A 22,498-nucleotide genomic window follows, 5' to 3' on the forward strand; every position below is an offset into this window, starting at 1 on the left:
CATCCTCTAGACAGCCACAAAGGGACTAATTTGATTTCCTTTATTAGTAGTTTTATTATTGATACATGACCTTGTTAGTTGGCGTTGTCCCAGCACACACACTGTAATCCTTTTAGACATGTAGCTGTTTGAAAATTGGCACAAACAATATACAAATAAACATCCCTGTATACAATACTGATTTTAAACAGAGAAAATGACAATAAATATTCCAGAAAAGCATGAACACAAGATATAAATGCAGGGTTGTATCTTTATGACCAAAAAAATGTCTCTCATTCTGAGCCCCCTCGTTTTCACTCAGTGCAAATATTTAATTAAGGGAAAAAAAAACTACAAAGAAAAAATTGACAGTTTTTTTAACTCTTGTCCCTAAAATACTTCATAACCAGTCTGAGTATAGTAAATAGGTGGATGTGAAAGTGGTGGGGGGGGGGGGGGGTAACCATGTTAAAAAGGTCCACACTGGTGAAATCTGGGCTTATTTTCCAGTTTCAGAACATAAGATTTGTCAAGACTAAGAATTTAAAAAAGCACATTAAGATTTAAAAAAAAATCAAATGGATTTAAGTCCAGAGAATGAATAAGGCAAGCAAGCTCATTCTGTATATACAGACAAGATTACTATTTACATTGCGTTACATACTGTTTAGTAACTCTGCCAAAAGTTGAGGTGGGGTTTGTCTCCGCCTACTGGTTAAAAGTAGTGTCACACTGCAGACGGCAGTAATGAGTGCAGTCGTCTGCTGCTTTTGAATCTCTCATTAGAGCACTCTGAAAAACACACGCCCAGTGCAGTGGCTGGCAACCAGAGGAGCCCATCCCACAACAAAAGTCCAGTGTGTTTAGAAACACCCGGAGCCTGGTCTGACACTTCCTCCATGTCTGGAACAACAGCGCAGGGATGAGAAAATAATTCCTCACACTCTCCTGATGTTGGTTTTGGTTTAATTATTTCCATATTGCTTTGCTTTATCCTGGCTCATGAGATGTATAAACATTACAGAGAGGCAGAGCGTCACCACATAGCTAGATGAAAGGAGTGAGAAAGTGCAGAACTACTCCATGACTTTTTAATGTTTAACACAAACAATATGCAGACATCTCTACTGTGGTGAAAGCAGATATGCTATCGCACAAGTGTCTGCTGCTCTTCTATGACTACTGTATTCACTGGGAGTTACAGCATTACTTCAAGAGGCCCAGCTATGCACAATGGATCATACTTATTATTACTAATATCACATGACCAAAAGACCTGGATAAAACTGCATTAAAGAAGAGAGTGAAGTATAGATAAAGGATCCAAAATCCAAATCCAATCCAAATTTATTCATAAAGCACATTTAACAAACAACAAATAAGCATAACTTAGCCAACACTAAACAGCCCGTTCCATCACCTTGGCTGCACAGGACATGAAAGTCACATTAGAGCAGTGAGGAAGAAAGTTGCTGTGAGACCTGTACTTAGCAGAGCCAGACTCACTCTGAGGTATACAGACTTAAAGAGGGGAAGCTCCCACAGGCTGCTGGGCCATAGTTGCAGTTAAAGAGGTTAAAATTAAGGTAAAATAGAGAATCCAAATATATTTGATCACAGGTCATCCTGTAAAACTAGAGAGGTACATGAGCTAGGACGTGGTGGTTGCGTTAAGAGTCGAGCTGTAGTCAAAATTGGAAAACTATTAGGTCCTAAACAGTAATGAGTATTTCTGCAACTATCGGTCAAGGCTTAATAGTTGATTTAACAACCTTACTCTTCAGTAAAAATAAAAAAAAAACCTTAGTCGCATGTAAAAGCCAACTGTCTTGGGGAGATTTGTGCTCAGGAGACAACATCTGAGGATTTCTACCATCATTGTTAGGTCCAGATGAGGACCGCAGGCCACAAAACCTGCACATGAAGAAAGAGTAAGGTTTTCATTTTTCAACTGGAGCCATGCTCGAGTAGCCCAGAGGACAACTGGAGGTGATCAAGTGAGACGAGAACACTGGCCAGTTTACATTGTCACCTACTACAGGAACTTATATGTCCAGGGGTTGAAGGAAAAAGTAGCATTTATGGATGTATTACAGAGCATTACTAGACTCAAAAACATGTCTAAAGAACCATCCCTGACTGTTAAATCTGGGATGAGCTCACAGTAAGTAAAGAGTGAGACAAAATATGCAACCCAGTAAATGTAGCAGAACTGTTCCTGACCTAAGGGTGCTCACATACTGCTAAAAACCAAAACCTGCACTTTGCTCTAAAAACCAGCAAGAGTGACACAATGTCAGTGCTTGATGTATATACAGTGTGTATGTGTTTGTGTGGGAACCAAACGGAGGAAGAAGGGCCTGCAGGCTGTGGGTGGAGCCAGTGTAGGCCGGTGGATGTAGACAGCAGGCCTCATGGTGGTGTCTCTGCGTTATTAGTCGTGGTCTTTTTCTTGGCGGGCTTCTTCACCGTCTTAGTTTGAGTCTTGCATAGGGAGATGAGGGACAAGAGTAACAGGAGGAGTTTTGTCAGGTCTAAAATAACCGATGTCCTTGAGTAAAGGTACAGTCATCAGGATTCCTAGAGCTTAAAGGTGTAGCGTGTAAGATTTCGGGGAATTTAGTGCAATCTAGCTGTAATGACTGTAGATTACATCCATCTGAAACTTCTCCCCGTTAGAATTCATTCAGTGATAATTGTTCCTGAGGTCTTTACTAGGAGCCAAATTATCCGCAGGCTTTGCCCGTTTTGGGCTTCTGCAGAAACAGGAGCGGAATCTGTGGTAGGGACCCGCTCTGTATGTAGATACAAAGGGCTCATTCTGAGGTACCAAAACACAACAATTTCTATTTTCAGGTGATTATAAATCAATGAAAACTTAGTTATGAATAATATATACCATATTTCTGCCAACAAATGGCACTAAATCCTACACACTGGACCTTTAAGATATTTTAATAGCAATGAAGGCCTTTTTTTTTAGATTAATGTATTCAATGCCTTTTAAGAATATGCAGAAAACCCTGGGTCACATTATATTTCCTTTCAACAAAAAAGAAAATTGTACTCTGCCCCAAAAAGGGATGCGGTGTAAAATTTCTGATGCAGTTACTAAATGAATATTGATCACAAACTGTAAATTGTATAAGGGGGTCACTACAGTTTGTAGTCTAGCAGCGTGATAACAAGTGGTGCAGCAGTGTTTCTACTGGCTGACCAAACAAATCCAATTGGTCAAAGTTGAACTTTGACCTGCAAGTAAAGTACTGATGAATGTTGAGTGTTGCCATTCGAGGATTAGTTTTTCAGTTTTATTATGTGGGAATTGTTCATTTTTTTCCTCCAAATTAATAAAATATACAGTTTATGAGCACCCTCTTGAGCATAACATACAGCACTGTGTGCCATCAAATGAATCAGCTTTTATTTTCAAGGCTTGTCTTGTATATTTGTGTGTGTGTGTGTGTGTGTGTGATCATTGGTCCTACCTCTGTTTTAGCAGCAGCAGGTTTCTTGGTTGTCTTGACGCTGGTACTGCGTTTGGGGGCTTTGTCTCCTACATCTTCATCAGAGTGTTCGGTCCTTGTGTCTGATTGGTCCGAGCTGTGTTGGGATGATGTGTCATCAGCAAGGGACGCGGCTGCCAAAGAGCGGCCTGCAGGATTGGGGATAAAATGGACGTCACTCAATAAAATAGTGGCACAATTGCCAAACTTCACTGTCAGCAGCTGTTATTAGATTTCTACATTTTGTTGCCTCCGAACCAAAAGGATTTAATTCCATAAACAACATTAAAATGCAAATTGGATGAAACTCTGAAACTATTAATTTACAAGGCTGAAGCAACTGTTCAAAAGTGTATTGTGCGTGGTTGCAGTCACATCCTCTCACACCACCCAGTGGCCACATTTCAAAATACAGGTTCTGTTCCCACCAGGTTAAATTTTGGCTACAGGATCTGGATGAAGAGATGTGTTGGATTAATAAAAATTCAGACCAGGATCAGCAGAGAGCGGCTTGGTCCCCGTCTGCTGCTATAAGCAATCTGGATCCCGAAGGGTCTCTGGTGCTTCAGCATGTGGAAAAACAAAACGACCACGACTCTTTCACTGGGACTGGAAATCCCTAATACAAACATTAAGCATCTTCGGCCGTGATTCTCAACCTTGGTTGTGTTGTAAAGGGTCTCAAGATTAATCTGATGGGTCATGAGGTGAATAAAGTGATCAGAAAAAATAAATCAGATTGTCTTGAAAAATATTGACAGTTGTACCCCATAAAGCTTCTAAAAAAAATTCAATTAATAAAAATAATTAAATTAATTATCAGATAAGGGCAAATCATCCATAGGTTAATACACACTGAATCAGAGCTTGCTAGTGAGGCACAACTAGACATTGCTGTGTTTTAGAGAACACAAGTCAAACTGATCTACAGTTTAATCTGAAACATCTGATTGGTGGAGCAAACTGATGTTTGCATGCGTAAACAAGGGGAATTTAAACCTGTTTGAGATGATTAACATCACAAATAGGAGTATAGCATCAACAAAGTTTGATTTATAAATTTGTGGGGTTTTTTTCTAAAATAATCAGTCTGCTCCATTCACTGAATAAAGTGAAAAAGCTCTGAATAATTAGTAAGAGCACCTCTGAGCTAAGATTCTCTTCACTAAATACTTTATTGTTCATGAAAGGTTATCAAAAAGGAACATCTATGCACCAACCACCCTGAAGACTTAATTTAAACTCCATTGTCTGACTCCTTCACTTCACTATGTTGCTCAATCTTTCTTTCACGCTGGGTTTTGAAGTTTCTAAGGGGGAGGTGTAGACGTGTTTGGTTTTTTTTAAGTATAAAGTAGAATGTGCCACTTGACCCTGTTCGTTCATTGTTTCACTGCCTCTGTGTCTCTCTCTGTATTCAGTTCACAGCTCGTCAGGCCCACACAGCCAGCCAGCCAGCAGTGTAGTGAGACACAAAGAGTCCTCCTTCCAAGCTTCTCCTCCCACTGGAATCACATGCTTTAACCCCCCTTCCCCGGACTCCACACTGCTTTGCATCTCCTCCTCTCCTCCTGCCATCCTGCAGTGCTTTAAATCATATGACTCCACTTGGCCCGAATCACCCCACTCCTGCTTTGATAAAAGTGAAACACAGGAAGTGCTGAGTGACACTGCAGCCCAATCAGCAAAGTGGACACACAGGGTGAAGGATTTTATGCATGTGAGTGTGAAGGTGCTAATGAAGCAGTGTGTTCTGCGCGTGTCGTGTGGCCTTACTCTGCCGTGCAGCGGTGCTTTTGGCCCGGGGCAGCGTGCTGGCCCCTGAGCTCATCTCGTCCATGGTGTCCCGTCTCTTGCGGGTGTCTGAAGTGTGCAGAGCCAGCTCATCCTCAGCGTTGATGAGAGTCAGGTCCTGCATGCTGAAACTCCGCAGCTTGTCTGACAGCACACCCTGCCCCTGGGCATCCCAGCAAAACCAAACAGACACGTCAGATATGTGACAGCGTGGCAGAATCTTTCCCTTACATCTGCAGACTTCATCTCAGAGGAGCAGGTCATCCACAAGTACTGTTTTTAATTTGCTCATTCTCATGTTTGCTGAAACACAGACGGATTAGAGTGATCTACACAAGGCTGAAAAGACAGGACAGATTTGTTATTGATTATACTGGGCAGGCAGGGTTCTGAAAATAAATGGTCTATTTTCTCCTTGTACAAACAATGTTGTTACTGGCCATTCAAGTTTTTCCACCGCTTGAATGGGCATAAACAACTGTATCATCTAGAGATGCAATAATCAGGCAAATTAAGGCTCATTTATGCTCAACATTAAATCTGTAAACAGAGACGGATGGAGCCTTTTGGCCGCACTCTGTGTTCATTTCGTCCGTATTTGTGCACATTTTCTGAGAGATCACCGATACAGAGGAGACAAAGCAGTTCCACTGGAACTTGCAGTGGCAGTGTAGTGTAGAGAGATATGACCGTAAGAGCTGTTAGACATTTTAAAAACAGTGAAATAAAGTCAATCTGTAATAAAGTGGAAAGAATTCTCCGTCCAGATGTTGCTGTTTTTTAATGGCCTCACAGACCTCCGCCTTCTACAATGCAGCGTCTATTAAAAGATACATTAAAACGTCCTCCTCCACCCCTCACCTTATTTGCTGTTGTGATAAACTTCTGACCCTGCCTTCTACTGCTATCTTTAAATTAAACAAAGCCAATAATAAGCATTTTAGATAACAAAACTTACAGAGGATCTGTGGGGAGTGTTAATGGCTCATCTTTAAGGATGGGAGTTTGAGACATGGCTGTGGAGTTGCAAGGAGGACGAGTAGGTTTCTACTGTAATTTGTTAGTTGCTCATGTATTTTGTTTGTTGTTTTCACCGAAGACCAATTTGGAAATAAATGTTTTTTAGTAATGATCATAAAAGCTATCCTTTGGAATTTTTGTGTTGTGATACTCCTTTGGGTCATTGTGATTTGAAATTCCTTATAAAAATCAAATTAAATCACATCAAAGACTGCACCTTCAGGTCCTAAAAGCTGCCTGCTTGACAGAAGGTATAATTCGGCAAGTTCTTATAGTTTTAAATAAGCAAGAGGCATCAGAAACCAAGCTTAATAGAGCCTGTGGAATTCAATTTATGTCAAACAAACGTAAACGACAAACGTAAACGACAAACGTAAACGACAAACGTAAACGGCAAACGTAAACGGCAAACGCAAACGTAAACGACAAACGTAAACGGCAAACGTAAACGGCAAACGTAAACGGCAAACGTAAACGTAAACGACAAACGTAAACGACAAACGTAAATACAGCTATGAGTTCATGCCAAACATACTGAGGATGCATTTCAATCAGACCACTTATTTCTTTACTATAGAACTAACACAAGGCATCTTTGAGCACCTCATTATTAACACTGTAGTAAGTAAAGCAAACCTCCCAGAGGACAGAGGTTATTTCCAGCTCAAAGCTTTAGTCTTTTCTGTTTGAAGCACATTCTAAAGTTGTTGGTAAATTGTATCACTTTGAACAGATGTGGATCTATGACAAGGAGTCGAAAACACTTGTAACAAAAAACTATGATGAAGATAGTACTGAAATTAAATATGAATGAATATATGCAACAAATACTTTGTCCAGTTAATAATCCGACAGGACACACAGGGCTCCTACAGATCAAGGCACATTAGATTTAAGTTTTTTTAAGACTATTTTAATGCCACTCGGAATGAAATGTAACACTCATTTTACAAAAAGCATAAAAATGGAAACAAAACAAAAAATGGGGGGTTATGGACAGTTTTGCTGAAATGTTTTTTGAGAGAAGGTAAATTAAATAAAAAAAAAAAACAAAACAGGATTTATAGAATCCTGCTTTCCATGTCCAAAAGGTTTTTAAGATTTCTGAAAGATTTATTTAAGATATTTTAATACTACTTAAGGTATTATTTTGATGAATTCAAGGCCTTTTAGGACTTTTTAAGGATGCACGGGAAGCCTGCACACAGCTTACCTTGGTGGCAGCGGTGACAGCAGCATTAGCCGCCAGGTTGAGACCTCTCTTTCCAAACCTCATCATGGTCTCGTAACTCCTGTCTTTGGCCTGCGCAATGTACTCATCGATCTCCTACGGCACAGGGTGACAGTCGAAGGGAGAGACAACAATGTCAGCTATCCGTACAGAGATGAAAAGGAAAATCTGAATATTTCAATGTGAAAATCGGTTTATATTTGTAAAATGAAGTTAAAGAGACAGTTCACCCCAAAATCTAAAACGCATCAACGCATCATCCTCTTACCTGTGCGCTATTTATCAACCTAGTTTGTTTCGGTGTGCGTTGCAGAGTGTTAGAGATATAAACCGTAGAAATGTCTGCCTTCTCCTGAATACCTTGTGTTAAATAAGACTACAGGTAAGAGGGAAAATATGTGTTTTTGATTTTGAACTGTCCCTTTAAAGACTTAAAAGGTCCATGTTCCTACCTTCTCTTTGTTGGACAGTGTTGGGTGAACAAACTTGCGGTAGAGGACACTGGAGCCCTTGGTGTATGGGGACAGGAGCCAGATTACAAAGGCAATCTTTAGCTCAAAGTAAAATGGAAACCTGGGTAATAAAACACAGGGTAATGCCATCAGCAGTGAGGAAAATAAAGCACAAAAAGCTTTAAAAAAAGGTGAAGACACATGAGTTATAAAGAGCAAGACTCTGTTAGAGACAGTAAGACACTGGTCTGATACACAAAAAGGCTGAATAACTATGTGAGTTCCATTTTTTTAAAGTAAAAACACACTTCAATAAGCGTCATTGTACTAAAAATATCAAGAACACTTAGCACAAGATACACACGTGACTGTCTATTGATATTATGTAAGCTTATTTATTTAGCTGGGTATAAGGATTGAGATCATGAGCAGCTCCTGACTCACCATGATAGGAGCAGGTCTGTGGCCGTTTCAGCTGTAGTGAACAACGCAAACACTATCCAGTACATCATCCACTTCACCTGGACACAGACAGACAAACACACAGACACACACACACGCAGAGGTGAGTAGAGAGAACATCACAAAAATAGCAGGTGAAAACACACAGCTTCCAGTATGCATGTGCTGAGACACGTGGAGCGAAACGAGACATGCCAGTGCAGAAATGCAGCATCTGTTTCAGTCCTGTCAGATCACATCAGTATGCATGGTCAATGTCCCAGAGACAAAGGAAATGTAGGGCACAGTCTAAACTACATGAAATGCCATAAACAAGGAATCTGGAGGCAAACTAGCTTAGGAACGTCACACATTTAGTGGAAATACATTATCAGTAACCAAACACATTTGTTAATTAAATGTTAAAAAATGATAGAAAAGAACTGCATGATAACAGTATGTTTAAAGGCAGTGAGAGGCCACAGGCACGCAACCATATAAACACACATAATGGTGAATCATTCGACTCATTACAAACAAGCCAAACAAGAGGAAAGGGGAATGAAAACATCAGTTCTAAAAATGGCATCCTCTCTCTTTCTCCCTCTCCCCCCATCCTTCATTCGCTCCTTCTGTGGCCGTCTGTTTGAGTAGCTATTGGGGAGGGGGTTGCCATGGTAACCTGCCAGGAGGAGACTGTTCTTCAGTGCAAATCTAGGCTGAAGGCCAGGATGCTGATCTCTCCTCCTCCTGCTGCTGCTCCTCCTCCTCCTCCTCCTCCTCCTCCTCCTCCTCTGCCTCCTGGAACTCCCTCTCTCATCCCTTGCAGTGATGAGGTAAGCAGGGAGGACCCCGTTTACTTCAAAATAAAATTACAAGAAAAAAATCTCAAAGACAAAGACTGAATGGGAACCTACTAGTTTTTATCCTGGCGACACTGGTTATTCTGAACATCATTGCTGCTGTATCTGTTTTGTTAATTAAAGGTCCAGTGTGTAGGATTTAGGGGGATATATTGGCAGAACTGGAATATAATAATTATGTTTTCTTTGGTGTATAATCAACAGGAAAAAAAGAACAGTAGTGGTTTCATACCTGAGAATGAACCATTTATATCTACATATGGAGCAGGTCCTTGTCTATGGAGATCACCATATTTCTACAGTAGCCCAGAACAGAAAAAACCAAACACTGACTCCAGACAGGGCCTTATATAGCAGTCATTTCACGATGAGAGTGTAAAAAAAAAAAAACAGATTTGTAATGTGAAACTTATTTATTCAGTGTTTTCACTGGTTTTAGATCACCTGGTTTGTTTGTTTTGGGGAGGAAGAGACCTCTACAGATAATCAGACTCCTGGTAAAAACCTCCTGAAGAACAGTCTAACCAAGAGGAGTTTCAGCTGGTTTCAATCTGCAATTCTCTAAATGCCACTAAAAACTCTTAATTCTTACACACTCTTCCTTTAAAGTAGGAGTGTGCGATATGACGATTTTAAATCGTGAAGAAATCGGAATGTGTCCACCATCCGCCATCATGAAGAGATCACTGTGTCGTGCTACAGTGCACCTTCTGTCTGCTGTAGTTCTATGCTCATACACACGACGCATCCAAAGTGTTTGGCTGGACCGCAAAATGCGTTTTAGTGGGGGCGGCATAGCTAACCTATCGTTCATTTTGTACCAAATTTGGTACAAATATAGCTTAATGTATTTAGAAGAAATCTGAATATCGGACCATTGCAGATTGGCGTTCTCATGACCATGGCGGCCATTTTCCAAAAAGGCTATTACTGGTACTGTAGCCACCCCCAAGCTGCTGTGTCCACAAATATTAACTACATAAAAATGAAAGTGAAAATATGTTTTATAAAATGTGAGGCAATGATAAATTAAACAGATGAAACTGCCTCAGCATGTTATAGTAATAACTGGATTCAACTGCAGCAGTGGAGAGTACAGCTGCATATTAACATGGGCCATGTAAAAAATGCTCAGTAAATGTACTGCCATCGAATGTTGACAAGAAAGTCAGCATTCTATATAATTATCTGTGTTACTTATGTACTTTAAATAACAATTGTAATAATAATAATAATAAACATCTGCCTTAGTCATTTCGTCAGCTACAAATGTCTATCAGAAGGTACTACTTCCTTCATATTCGTATTTCCTGTATAAATGCAGTTAAATGTGGCGCAGGTCATTTTGTCAGGTGGTGAAGTTCATTCTTTCAGTTACAAATGTTTATCAGAGTGGACTGCGTCCTGTAGAAATGTAGTTACATGTGGCGTAGGTCATTCTGACAGGTTCTACTTACTCAAGCATCTTAAAAAAGCACAATAATCTGAACACAACAATAAAGACATGTAAAACTTGTAAAAGTGTTCAGGTTACATTTTAAAGAATGACTGAAAGAATAGACCGAGAGCCACCAGTCAGTTGGCTAGTTTTCAATGGTGTTACTGGTATTAGGTGCTAACTACCAACTGAAGTATATAGTGAGAGCTCACAGCTTATATACCCACAGCTGATCTCGTGCCTTTAATACTCAAAATAGAAATGCTTGAAATTGAATGGGTGTGTCTGTAAACATGCAAAGTAAAGTGCATACATGAATAACATATAAATAACTGGGCCATTACACAAAATCAACTGTGCCACATTTGCTCTGGAATCCACCATCTGACAAAATAATACAACATTATTTACTCTTTGTCCATCCCCACTCAGATGGCTCTGGCATCTCTGGATCCATCACCAATGCCTGGTTCAAACAGCTGACCTTGTGTGTGTGTGAAGGACCGGGGTTGTCAGACACTGTGTTAGATTCATTGTTGCCACCACTGTGTGAACAGCCATGTACCAAAGCTTTATCGGACACCAGAGATGATCCTCAGCTCATCAGGAGCGGTCTTTCTAACTTTAAGAGTCAGAAATCCAACTTCATGGGGCAACTGGGTGGCAGAAGCTTTGGATCACTCCCCCTTAGGCATTAAAATCATGTCAAGAATTAATCCACTGTCACTGCAAGACAGGGTACAGACATTGGACGGTGCAAGTGTGTCAACGCTCCACTCAAGTGCACTGCACAATGGATTAGTCCTTAACTGTTCGACTGTGATCACCATCATCGTCATTACAACTAAAGGGGCAGATCACCACCAGATCAAAAACACATAGTTTTCTTCTACCTGTACTGCTGTTCATCAGTGTAGAGTTTTGGTGTGTTATAAAAGCAGAAATTATGACCTGTTTACTCTGGATAAGTGACAGACCTTGTTGTGAGCAGTTTCATGGAGGAATTCTTTTCTTTCTTTATTTTCTGCATATGACTGTGCAGAAGGAAGCGTGCATCTGTGGCAAGCATACCAAGCACCACTGAGCTAGCTAAGGTTACAGCTCAGTCAATGAGGACGACATTAATGTTTACATCTGGCTCTGTCACGAGAACCAGCCTCTTCTCCGTGAGTCGATGCACGCTTCCTTCTGCATGTTGATGCGGTTGGTGAGTGTTGTTAGTTCCTGCATGATAGTGCACACAATCATGTCTGCACATTATCTTGAGTAACTGGGTCATGATTTCTGGAAGGAGACATTGCCATTGAGTTTTTGAAACTGATTTCTTCTGGGGTCGTGAAAACCATAAGCCAAGTACTAATTAGTTCCATTATATTTGGGAGACGTCAGACATCTCTACAGCTGATGTCTCCAACACTCAGCAACTCACATCAAAACTGTCTAGACTGATAAATAGCTACAGAAAACAGATAAATAAGTAAGAGCAAAAGTATGCAGTTTTTGGGGCTATCTGTCTCTTTGATTAATTAGGCAGTAATTTGCTTCCCATGTTTACATCAGCAGCCATATGACCTCTGTACATCTCTTGACATACACTGTCAGATGGACCACACCATTTCACAGGGCAGGGGGGGGGTTTTCAGATGAAGAGTTGAAATGCATTTTATATATATATATATATATATATATATATATATATATAAATTGAAATGCAATTTATATATATATATATGTCATGTAAATTTGTAAATTATATTATCAGTGATATAAGTCAATAAATAAATTGCTGTGGTTGCTATTTAACAATTAACCACAGACCCCCAGCCTAACAGCGAGCCTGATGGTAGTCTTGGCTACCTGCGTATGAATATGTGTGTGAATGGGTGAATATGGCATGTAGTGTAAAGGCTCTTTGAGTGCACGGATGGCTAGAAAGTCCATTAAAAATCTTCATCATTATTATTATAGTGTTGAAATATTATTCTAAGGTATTATTATCCCTATAGTGTCAAAATGGAAGCAAAGTTTCACAGCACTGTTACGAGCCAGCACCGGCAATAAACCAATATACAAGCTAACTGTAACCTGGAATGGGTGAAACAAGAAAAGAGACAGACATAGGACAGAAAGGACTGGCTTCATAAAGGGCAACGCCGAGACAGGCTAACTCACCTACACGCCGGTCCGTCAGGTCTCCGGCCGTGCTCGCGCTGGATGGCGAGGCGGCGAGCCCAAACTTCGTCAAAGTTCAGATTAAGTTCGGTTGGGATAACAAATAAAAATAAAGAGTGGTTTCATTCAAGTCGACGAGAAAAGAGTCGCTGTGGAGTCCGGTAGCTTCAACCGGCTGGTGTCTGTTCGTCTACTCAGATTCCGCCAAATCTGCGTATTTACCTGTCCCTGGTGACGTCATTTAAGAGCGACACAGGACACGCTCTGCGCGCGCCTCAGGGATGGTGCGTTTGGGACAATCGGAAATCACGGCTCAACCCCAAACATTATTTCCCCCATGAAAACCAGTCCATTGAAACAGAAAAGAAAATAAACAAAATAAGAGGAAATTGAAACTTCTTATCACTCCTAACAGTATTAAATTTGTCCAATCCAGTGTCCAAACTAAAAATTAATATATTAGCAAAAGAATGTCAAAATCGTGTTGTTTTTTTTCAAGGACCTTGACCCTGATCTAAATGTTTTTTCTTGAATTCTGGTGATCTCGAAAGTGTCATCAAATGAACAGGAACCTCCAAACTAGTTGTAAATGACATCTCAATTGTTTTTCTACACTGTTTGGTTCTAAAATTAAACATGTTTGAATATCAGATGGCTACGACTGGTGGCCATACTGGATTTGACCTCTCACAGTCCCCAGAAATCAAATCTGACTTCCCTCCACATGTGAAAATAAACATTAGGGTATGCCATAACTATGTTAGAAATTTCATGCTTTTCTCAAAAAGTGCACAATTTTAAAAATTTTAGGAGCTTATCCACTGTACTAAGAGAGAGACAGACAGACAGAGCCGAGCTTCTCCTCACAGCAACAAAGTGTCTGAATGAACCAACAGACAAATATTCAGCAGTGGAAAGTAACTTCTTTAGACTTCTAATGACTATTTTGTGTTAGTTTCAGGTTTACTCAGACTTTGGATGGAAATATTTAGAGCGCATCGCTCCGTGTCTCATCCAGCCGCTCGCACTGAGCTCTCATTATTATTACCAGAGGGAGACGTAGTGATCTCGGGGCCTGGGGCCACAGGCACGTTGCCTTATTTTTAACCTTGCTCTTAATTTAATATGAAATATCCCTAAAATGTGTCTTCAGTGTACTCAGTGATAGTAATTAAGTCCCTGAAGGAAAAAGGTTGGGAACCACTGTCCTCTGTCTAGCCATATACTAGGTTTTAACCTAGTCTTTTTCTCAGCTGAAGCACACTATTTGCTAGTCTGTTTTATGTCTTCTCTATAGATACACAGATAAACCAATCATAGCAAACCGTTGAGTCTTGTCTTTCTTTCCCCTCCCCCTTTATTTCACAAGTGGGAAGTCATGGATGAAAATGAAAACACCAAAGAGTCTGTCCCCATAAAAAAATCAACATCGATAATATTTTATCTGACAAAAGATATGGTTCCCATCAAAACAGTGGAAGACAAAATTGTACACACAGGTTAAAATCTGTTCATAAGGGTACTTTTATCTAAACGTTTTGTTATTCTTTTTTATTTTTGGGCTATATTTTCTAATCTGGGAAATGAGCTTAGTTGTACTGTTTCAGTAACATGCACAATAGTCTTAAAATCCCAAATGAAAAAATTGTGATGAAATTGTGATGAAATCGTGATCGTGATCCTGCCTTAAAAAAATTGTAATATGATATTTTTACCATATCGCCCACCACTACTTTAAAGGCTTCCTAAATATACTCAAACACCAAATTCAAGGACTTCAAGGAATTTCCAGGCCTAGTTTCCTCAAATTAAAGACAGAGACACAGCACAGTTTGAGACACAGATCAAGGTTACGCACTGTTAAAACTCTGAATCTGCCTTATAAAAACTAGCGGCTTCACGGAACCTCACAGACAACAATTTACTTCTAACTTTATATTTAAAAAATACCAAAAAAAAGTTATTTTTATTCTTGCACAAAATATATCAATTTGAGCACTTTCAATGACTCATATCTATTTATGTTTGTTTTCAAAAACTTTCAAAGCCTTTTTTTTCCTCACTCAAATTCACAAACTTTGAAGGATTTCAAGCACCCTTGAGAACCCTGTATTTAAATAGATTCTCTGTTTTATGTGTACCAAATAACAACCTCCAGGTGGGCAACCTCTGGGGCTGAAAACAAAGCGAATTTGGAAGTGCCCAAAAACAACGGTCACTTAAGGCGGGCTCCAAACCAGAGTAAATCCCCATATACCTCAGTCTTAAAATACCCAATTTTACAGCAGAAATAAACATGTTTACAGCCAGGTACAAAAACTGTGTGGGTCTCAAATTTCAACATTTCTGACAATTGTACAAGGGTGAACTTTTATACAAGTCATCTGTTTCAGTTTCATCAAAGCCCAGAGTTGCGCATAATTAAGGGCTTGAGTGACAGGCTGTCTGTGAGGCATCGCTTTACTCTGAGTCAGATCCACCCCACACTTCTCCACAGCGCCAACCTCTCGTACAGAAATGGTCACTTCTGGCTTTAAAACATCTAAGATGACGACAGCCAAAATACCAAACTCGAGGCTTCAAAACAGGAGTCAGCAAACCAATGTGCGATGTGACGTTACAGTGACTATGTCCATTATTTTATTCAGTCTATGGCTCCCACATCCTGAACTTTTTAAAAAGCTCAGTGCCAGTGTTTTCAATCATGAACTACGTTGAGTTTTAAAATTTCAACAGTGAACTGAGGAGAAATCTGCAGACATTACAGGATGACATGACAGCATAAGGGAGTGTATATTAGAGCTATGAATCATTTTGGTACCAAGAGCTTGAGTAATTTCTTGCACTTAACACGCTATGGGTGTTAGTCTGAGGCAAAACGACAACCAGAGCAGTGGCTCCCTACCTTATTAGATTATGTTTACTTAAAACAAAGTTTCTTTTTTTACTGACTTATTAAAGAACATAATTTAATGGAGATTTTTTTTTAAATTCTCTCCTATCCGTTAAATCTTCTTGTGACCCATCGCATTTATTATGTAGCCCTTGGGTTGGCAACAACTGCACTAGATGATGCAGACGGGTATTCACAATCTGCAGCGTGGCAGGCTGTTACGTAATCATTAAGAGGCATGTGCATATTCACGCATCTTTGCAAGCGTTGGATAAAAATGATCTGCTCGAACAGATGAAAGAATATCCACACACAACCATCTTGTTCCAAGTTCATCTTTTATCTACATGGACATGACAATGACAATGTTAAAGAAGAATTAGGAAAGAGGTCTGGAGGAATTATCTTTGAGAGTCATTACAGTGCCTCAGTCAGTGACCCAGTTTTATGAAGGTTGGTGTGCCTGTGAGATCTTTGTCAAACATACTTGATATTTGGGTTCAGTCTTTGAGTGATAGTGCTCAAACCAACAGAATAGTCATTGTGGTCAATATCAGAACAGATGATGATGCAGGTGATTAATGTGTGTCCTCCTATTAACCCTTTAAATACGGACCTCCTGTGGAAAGCCGTGGAGGGTTGTTGTTTGCATGGTCCTGTTTGAATAGATCTTAAATAAATCCTATAATAGCTGGTGGATTCATCTCTTTTTACAGCAGAAAGTCATGATTTCTGTCTTAAAAGTCATCACTTCGTAACATTATGTTACCTAGCCATACATGTAGTGCTGATGTCGCCGTAAGTACATCAGAAGAAATGGTCGCAGGAATATTGTTGTTTGCATAATCCAGTATACATCAATCTAAAATAAAAACCATCATAGCTAGACAATTCACTCCTTTAGCTGTAAAAAGTTAAGGCTTCCGTCTGCCGTTTCATCATGTTTCACACTTGCAATGACATCATTGCGATCATTACGATGCCTGCGGTCCAAAAACGTGTGGTGGCACCATACGAATGAATAATGAATCTATCACAACTCCTGTGCACTCTGCTCATAAAAATAAGCATACCTAAAAACTAAATAAAGTACGGAGTTCAAATAACTTAAGGAGTGTAAATAAATATTTTGGATTTGTTTCTACGTTTAGCAGCCTTTTGGATCAATACGGCTTGATGTTTTATTTCTGGTCCAATTTTTGTATTATATTTTTGATGACACAATTTCACATGCTTTTAACATATTAATATGGTTTATTAGCTTACATAACCTTTTAGCTTAGGTTGTCCAGATTTTATGGATATGTAGCGTTTGAAGATACATCACAAAAAGCAAAACTACCAATATAGGCATAATTGGATGATTTCTTTTATGTTAACTTATGTCGAGTATATGCCAGGCCTAAATTCACTGTGTCACATTCCTTCTCACAATGTGCATTTAAAACTTAAAACATAAGGATAAAAACAGCAGCACAGGGCAAAATATCCCAAAAGTCAAACAGGGCAGACCGAGGTCAACAACGGTCTGCTGTTATTCAGCAACAAGAGGTGATACTCACATATTCCTTCACGTTCTTCGTTTTTACAGCTTTGTATGAGGAGTATGCTGGGTAGAGCGTCCCAAAGGCAAGGCTGCAAACAGCAGAAGAGCAGAGAATCAAGAGTCAGAGGAGGGGGATGCAGCTTGAGAACATGGCCTCTGGGTGTTGACTCTGACACCTAACGAATGTGTTTCCAGCTTAAAAAGCAGGTTAGCCACGTTTATGTAAAGACAAATATCATTGTGTTTCACTGGGCTACTTCAGCAAAGTCTCTGGGTGGTTTTGATCTGGATGGTAGTGGGAAATGGCTTGTCTAAACACACTGGTCTGATTATCTGAACAAAACCTATAATGGCAATCAGGAAGACTGCAGCGAGACAAAATGGAAAAACACACAAAAGCGTGCCAGGGGTGGGTCACCATGTGTTAGTCCATGTGCAGAGTGGGACACTCTGCACACAGAGCCGAGTTTTTGATGTGCATTTGGTCGCGTCCTGTGCCACTGTGATTTGTGCTGATGTGACAGGATGTTAAATGCTGAGTGAGGGGACAGCACGGAGAATAGAGTTCAGAAAGTCACTAGTTTGTCTGTCGGCTTAGAGTCTAAACCACCGATTGTGACTTATAATACTTCATCTAAACTAAGGATTGAATGTTTTTCCACAGTCCTCCAGTGAGCAGCATATCTATAGTTTTTTTCTCAGCACTAAAGCAGGTCTTCTTTCCTAGTATGTGTCTGAACTGCTCAGTCATGTGTGCAGCGCCTCTCAGCTTTGTACAGTAAGCTGAGGCGACTCGTAGCAGGCCTCTAGGCCAGTAGACTCCCTAAGCAGACGCCCAGTGCCTCTTTGTGTCCCCGTCGCAGGTTCACTTAAGAGTTGCAGCTTGCAGAGACTCCAAGATCAGAGATACTCAGCATATATAGGGATTTACCCTGCTTAGTCACCTGTGTTTGGTTCCTCTGGTTAGGATATCATTAAAACACTGATTACCCTTTCAAACCAAAAAGCAAAACAAAGGGGCAGCTGCATGTTTAAAGCACAGAGAAAGGATGGAAAATAATTGATGTTGTTTTGGATATGCAGCATCCATTATGATGCATATCCAGTCACACTGTTTGCCTACAATCGACGCATGACTACCTGAGGTGCAGTGAAGTGGAAGAGCCAGCTGGAAGCCACTAAAAGTAACAGTTTGCCAATGTCATCCTCTACTTATGTAATCCAGACAAGCAGAATATTTATAGCGATCAAATACCAATGGCATTTCAACAACTGGGCCTTTCTAAGGCACCATCATGGTTGCGTGGAGGGATTCAACCTGAAGTACAGTCTGGGTAAGAAATGTACAGCATCACAGACAGACAGCACAATATCCTGATTAAAAACTCAGATCAGTGGCTTGATACCAGACAACACTGATGCAGCATTGTGAAAATGTCTGCATAAAGGGACCAGGATGATGGCAGCTGCTGTCTTTAGTTGAGTCATCCACACTGTGGGGATGTGGTGTGTGTACAGGTGGATGTCCAGGCCCTGAACTGCTGATTCTGCTCTCAGCAAGGAATACATCTGTAAAGTCACTCTAACATGCTTTAATAATGAAAATATACATATTCATCTGTCCAGGTCCCGAGCATCGGACCGATCAAGGACGGACAGGTACATACATGACTGGACTTGCCACCACATTTTACTCACTCGTGTTCCCATATGGTGCTGTGACGCTCAGTCTACCATCTAGCAATATCCAAGCTGTGATGTTTTAAAAAGCCATGTCAGGCAGCCTGTTTACTGGTGTGCAGCGAGGCTAGCATATTAAGCAGGTTTGAATAATGTGTCCAGCTAACAGCTCATTTCCCTGCCAGCACATTATCCGCCAGGTAGCTAACACGTTAGCTAGCGGCTAGCAAGATTGTACTGCATCATTGTGTTCATTTAAAAAAAACAACAGAGCGACGGTTAGTGTGGACACTTCCTTATCTCGGTGGCTAATTAATAGTTAACACTAGGTGTTTTCAACAGGACAGAAATGTAACATATACGGACAGGAAATTGATACTAGCTAGTTGGCGCGACGCAACGTTCAGCATCAGACAGCTGATGAATGGAGGAGCCGCCGATAAAACACAACAACCGCCCAGCCCATACTCACACAACTATCCTCGAAATCATCCAGGATACCATCTTTCTGCGAGCCTTTCTCCGCTTCTAGAGAAATCTAGTAAGTCAGCCAGCGGGCTAGGTCCCCCCCATTCCCCTCCAGCAGGACGCGGTGTGTCGCGATGTGAACCGGGAGGCTGTCGGCAGCTGCCTGTCCGCTGTGCGGTGCTGTCAGGTGGGCTAACACAGCTGAGGAGGTGCTGCAGTCTCTGGATCCAAGCTGCTCTGCTCTCTACCACTGCTGCGATACTGGCTCTTAAAGGGCCAGCGCTGCGAAGGGTCTTTGTAAGTTAGGGACTGTTCTTTATTTATCAGAGGAGCAAGCAAGCAAGTAAAGTGCATGAGACTGTTATCATGTCTCTCAACATCATCATAGAGTGCAATTACTAATTTCACACCTACCATTATTGTAATATGACATGCATCTGTTTCTAATATTGCTGTGTGTGCCCCCCCCCCCTCTCTCTTTCTCTTTCCTTTTTTGCCATGATTGTATTTCATTTGCTATTTACGACATCTATTGCTCGTCTGTCCGTCCTGGAAGAGGGATCCCTCATTATCCTCTACCGCTCTTCCTGAGGTTTCTTCCTCTTTTTTTCCCCGTTACAGGGGTTCTTTTTGGGGAGTTTTTCCTTGGGTGATGTGAGGGTCTAAGGGCAGAGGGATGTCGTACACTGTAATGCCCTCTGAGGCAAACCATGTTTTGTGATAATGGGCTCTATAAATAAAACTGGCTTGACTAACTGACTAAAGTTTTTTTTTGTTTTTTTTTACATTGCACATTTTGCAGACACCATAGTTCTGAAAAAAACCCCAAAACAGCTAAAAACAAGCTCATGTCGGTATTTGGGTTTAGATGATTTTAACTGGTCTTAGATGGTCATGACCCAGTTCTTGCTGGTCTTTGATGGTTTGACATGTGATCAGCCTGTCAAGCTGCGCACATTTATCTTTATGCATAACACCTGACAGAAGACTTTATGCACTTTGCTTTTTTATAATTACCCCTCTTGACAGTTATTTCTCCATAATCAAGGAGATTGATTTGGATTCAATTTTATGATGATCGTCCATGGACAAACTAGCTAAAGTGACCATCATGACCTTGTATGACCAGCTAAACCATCAAAAGTTATGCCAAAACATACCTTAAACTGGTCAAAGTAGCTGGTCAACCAGCTTAACCATCTTAAGCTGGTCAAGCTGTTTTATTTTTTCAGCAAGATTCACAAAGAAAATAAAACAAAATACAAATACTTAAATCAAATTAAAATTTATTGTGAGAGCAAATTAAAAACTAAAAACAAAACCACAGGATTAATCCTTTGATACCTGAGAAAATTGGCTTGATTTCTTTCAAAAACATGGGAAGAGGGCAATGAGCAACTTAACAAGAAATTGCCCAGAATATAGCAAGAAATTAGAAAAAATAAAATCACTTTCAAAAATAAGGGGGGGGAGTATGAAACAAATAAAGAAACAAAAAAGAAAATTACTTCAAGAAAGTGCTCTTTTTTCTGTAACATAATTTGAAATAAATAATTAAGAGAACTATAAATATAGTTTTCTGCACAATTTTCTACCATTTTTTTCATCAAATCAATCAATACCCCCCAGCTAATTTTCAGATCATTTTCACCTTTTGTTAGTTTTTTGCAGTTTGCAGGACACCTCTTGCCAAGTTGCTTATTATTAGTCTTTTCCCTGCATTTAAAAAAAATCAAACTAATTTTGTCAAGTCTTAGAGGTTTAAACACAAGTGTGAAGCATTTGAATGCAGCATTAGAAAACTGATATTGATCCAGGTGTTAAAGAAATGCCTGTCTGAACAGGAATGTTTATAACTGCTTTTTAAAAGACTCCACAGAGTCTTGAAATGCGCCCGAGGAACACTAAGGAAACCCTAGGAAGAGGATCTAAGGGTTCGGCTGGTAGTATAGGGAAATACAAGGGTACTTATATACTGTGGTGCCTGACCATTTAGGTCTCTATAGGTGAGCAACAAGATTTTAAAATTGTTTCTGAAATTAACAGGATGCCAGTGCAACTAAGTTAAAATTGGAGTTGTATGTGACCATCTGTTGAGTTAAGAGCCGAGCAGCAGCATTTTGGAAGGTTTGTAAGCGGTGCAATGAGGATTTGTTTAGGATACTACAGACCTAAATTTAGCTTTGCTCCTGAGATGAGAGAAGCATGAACAAGTCAGTGTGCTAATGTAAGTATGGAAACTCATGGAATGATCAGAAATAATGGCAAGGTTATGCAGACTAGATTTACAGGAAGATGATAGGGAACCAAGGTTCTGTTGGATTTTTGAATGGAGGTTGTCAGGGGCAAGAATAAAAACTGTATTTAACTGTAGCACATTATTCGCAGGAGGAGGGGGCGGCTGGGATGTGACTTAGGGCACGTTCCACTAATTCTTTTTACTTTTAGCAGGTACTGTTGCCCTTGCAAAGTATGCACTGTTACATGCAATGTGCACACAATTGGGACATACCACTTCTTTACAACACTACGCCCTGAACTTTGACCCTCTTTCAGATAAATTCATTAACATGTAGACAAAACAAATCTTCGTTCACTGAGTTCACCAAAGACCTAGATCAACCTGGAGAGCTCTGCTGTTGTTACTTTGCAATGTTTAACTTTTAAGTTATAACTGCAATCATTGTGGATTCTAATATGTTATATTAATTAAATTATCCCACATATTATTTTTCTCTGTACTGTAAAATGAAGTAATTGGTCTTTGTTGGTTTTGAACTAATTAAATCCATGTTTGCATCCTCCTCCTGGGTTTCATACAGCACACTCAGGCCTCCCTGCCCCATTTCTCTGATCTACTTACTAGTCTAGAAATAAGCAGTGAAAGCTTGGCCACACAAGACAGATATAAGAGCATGTAGAATCAGTAAAACAAAATCCACTAATACACTTGTGCACGGTGATAACACTGGTAACAGATAAAAGTAATGAAAATCCATGCATTACCTTACT

The 22,498-nt window shown here is 40.1% G+C and overlaps 1 protein-coding gene across 2 annotated transcripts; it reads right to left on the reverse strand.

Moving 5' to 3' along the window:
• Nucleotides 1-430: 430 nt before the first annotated feature.
• Nucleotides 431-19,722, reverse strand: reep2 (receptor accessory protein 2). 2 transcript variants are annotated; one of them, XM_042493647.1, is made up of 8 exons: nucleotides 19,491-19,722; nucleotides 17,355-17,427; nucleotides 8,430-8,506; nucleotides 7,986-8,106; nucleotides 7,516-7,629; nucleotides 5,265-5,445; nucleotides 3,471-3,637; nucleotides 431-2,466 (listed from the first exon to the last, which is right to left on the reverse strand). In XM_042493647.1, the coding sequence occupies exons 1-8, from the start codon at nucleotides 19,520-19,522 to the stop codon at nucleotides 2,395-2,397; spliced, it is 837 nt and encodes a 278-aa protein (XP_042349581.1). In that variant the 5' UTR covers nucleotides 19,523-19,722; the 3' UTR covers nucleotides 431-2,394. The 2 variants fall into 2 exon arrangements, with proteins under 2 accessions (XP_042349581.1, XP_042349582.1); XM_042493648.1 differs by lacking the exons at nucleotides 17,355-17,427; nucleotides 19,491-19,722 and adding an exon at nucleotides 12,900-13,108.
• Between the last annotated feature and the right edge of the window lie 2,776 nt (nucleotides 19,723-22,498).

Source organism: Plectropomus leopardus, chromosome 9 (genome assembly GCF_008729295.1).
Source record: "Plectropomus leopardus isolate mb chromosome 9, YSFRI_Pleo_2.0, whole genome shotgun sequence".
In the NCBI taxonomy this organism is placed as follows: domain Eukaryota; kingdom Metazoa; phylum Chordata; class Actinopteri; order Perciformes; family Serranidae; genus Plectropomus; species Plectropomus leopardus.

Coding starts and splice junctions, on each gene's coding strand:
- reep2 (XM_042493647.1), bottom strand. CDS start 19,522: ATGGTATCCTGGATGATTTCGAGGATAGTTGT. Junction 5,446..7,515: donor CTGTCACCGCTGCCACCAAG/GTAAGCTGTGTG, acceptor TGGGATGCCCAG/GGGCAGGGTGTGCTGTCAGA. Junction 3,638..5,264: donor AAGCACCGCTGCACGGCAGA/GTAAGGCCACAC, acceptor CCAATCCTGCAG/GCCGCTCTTTGGCAGCCGCG.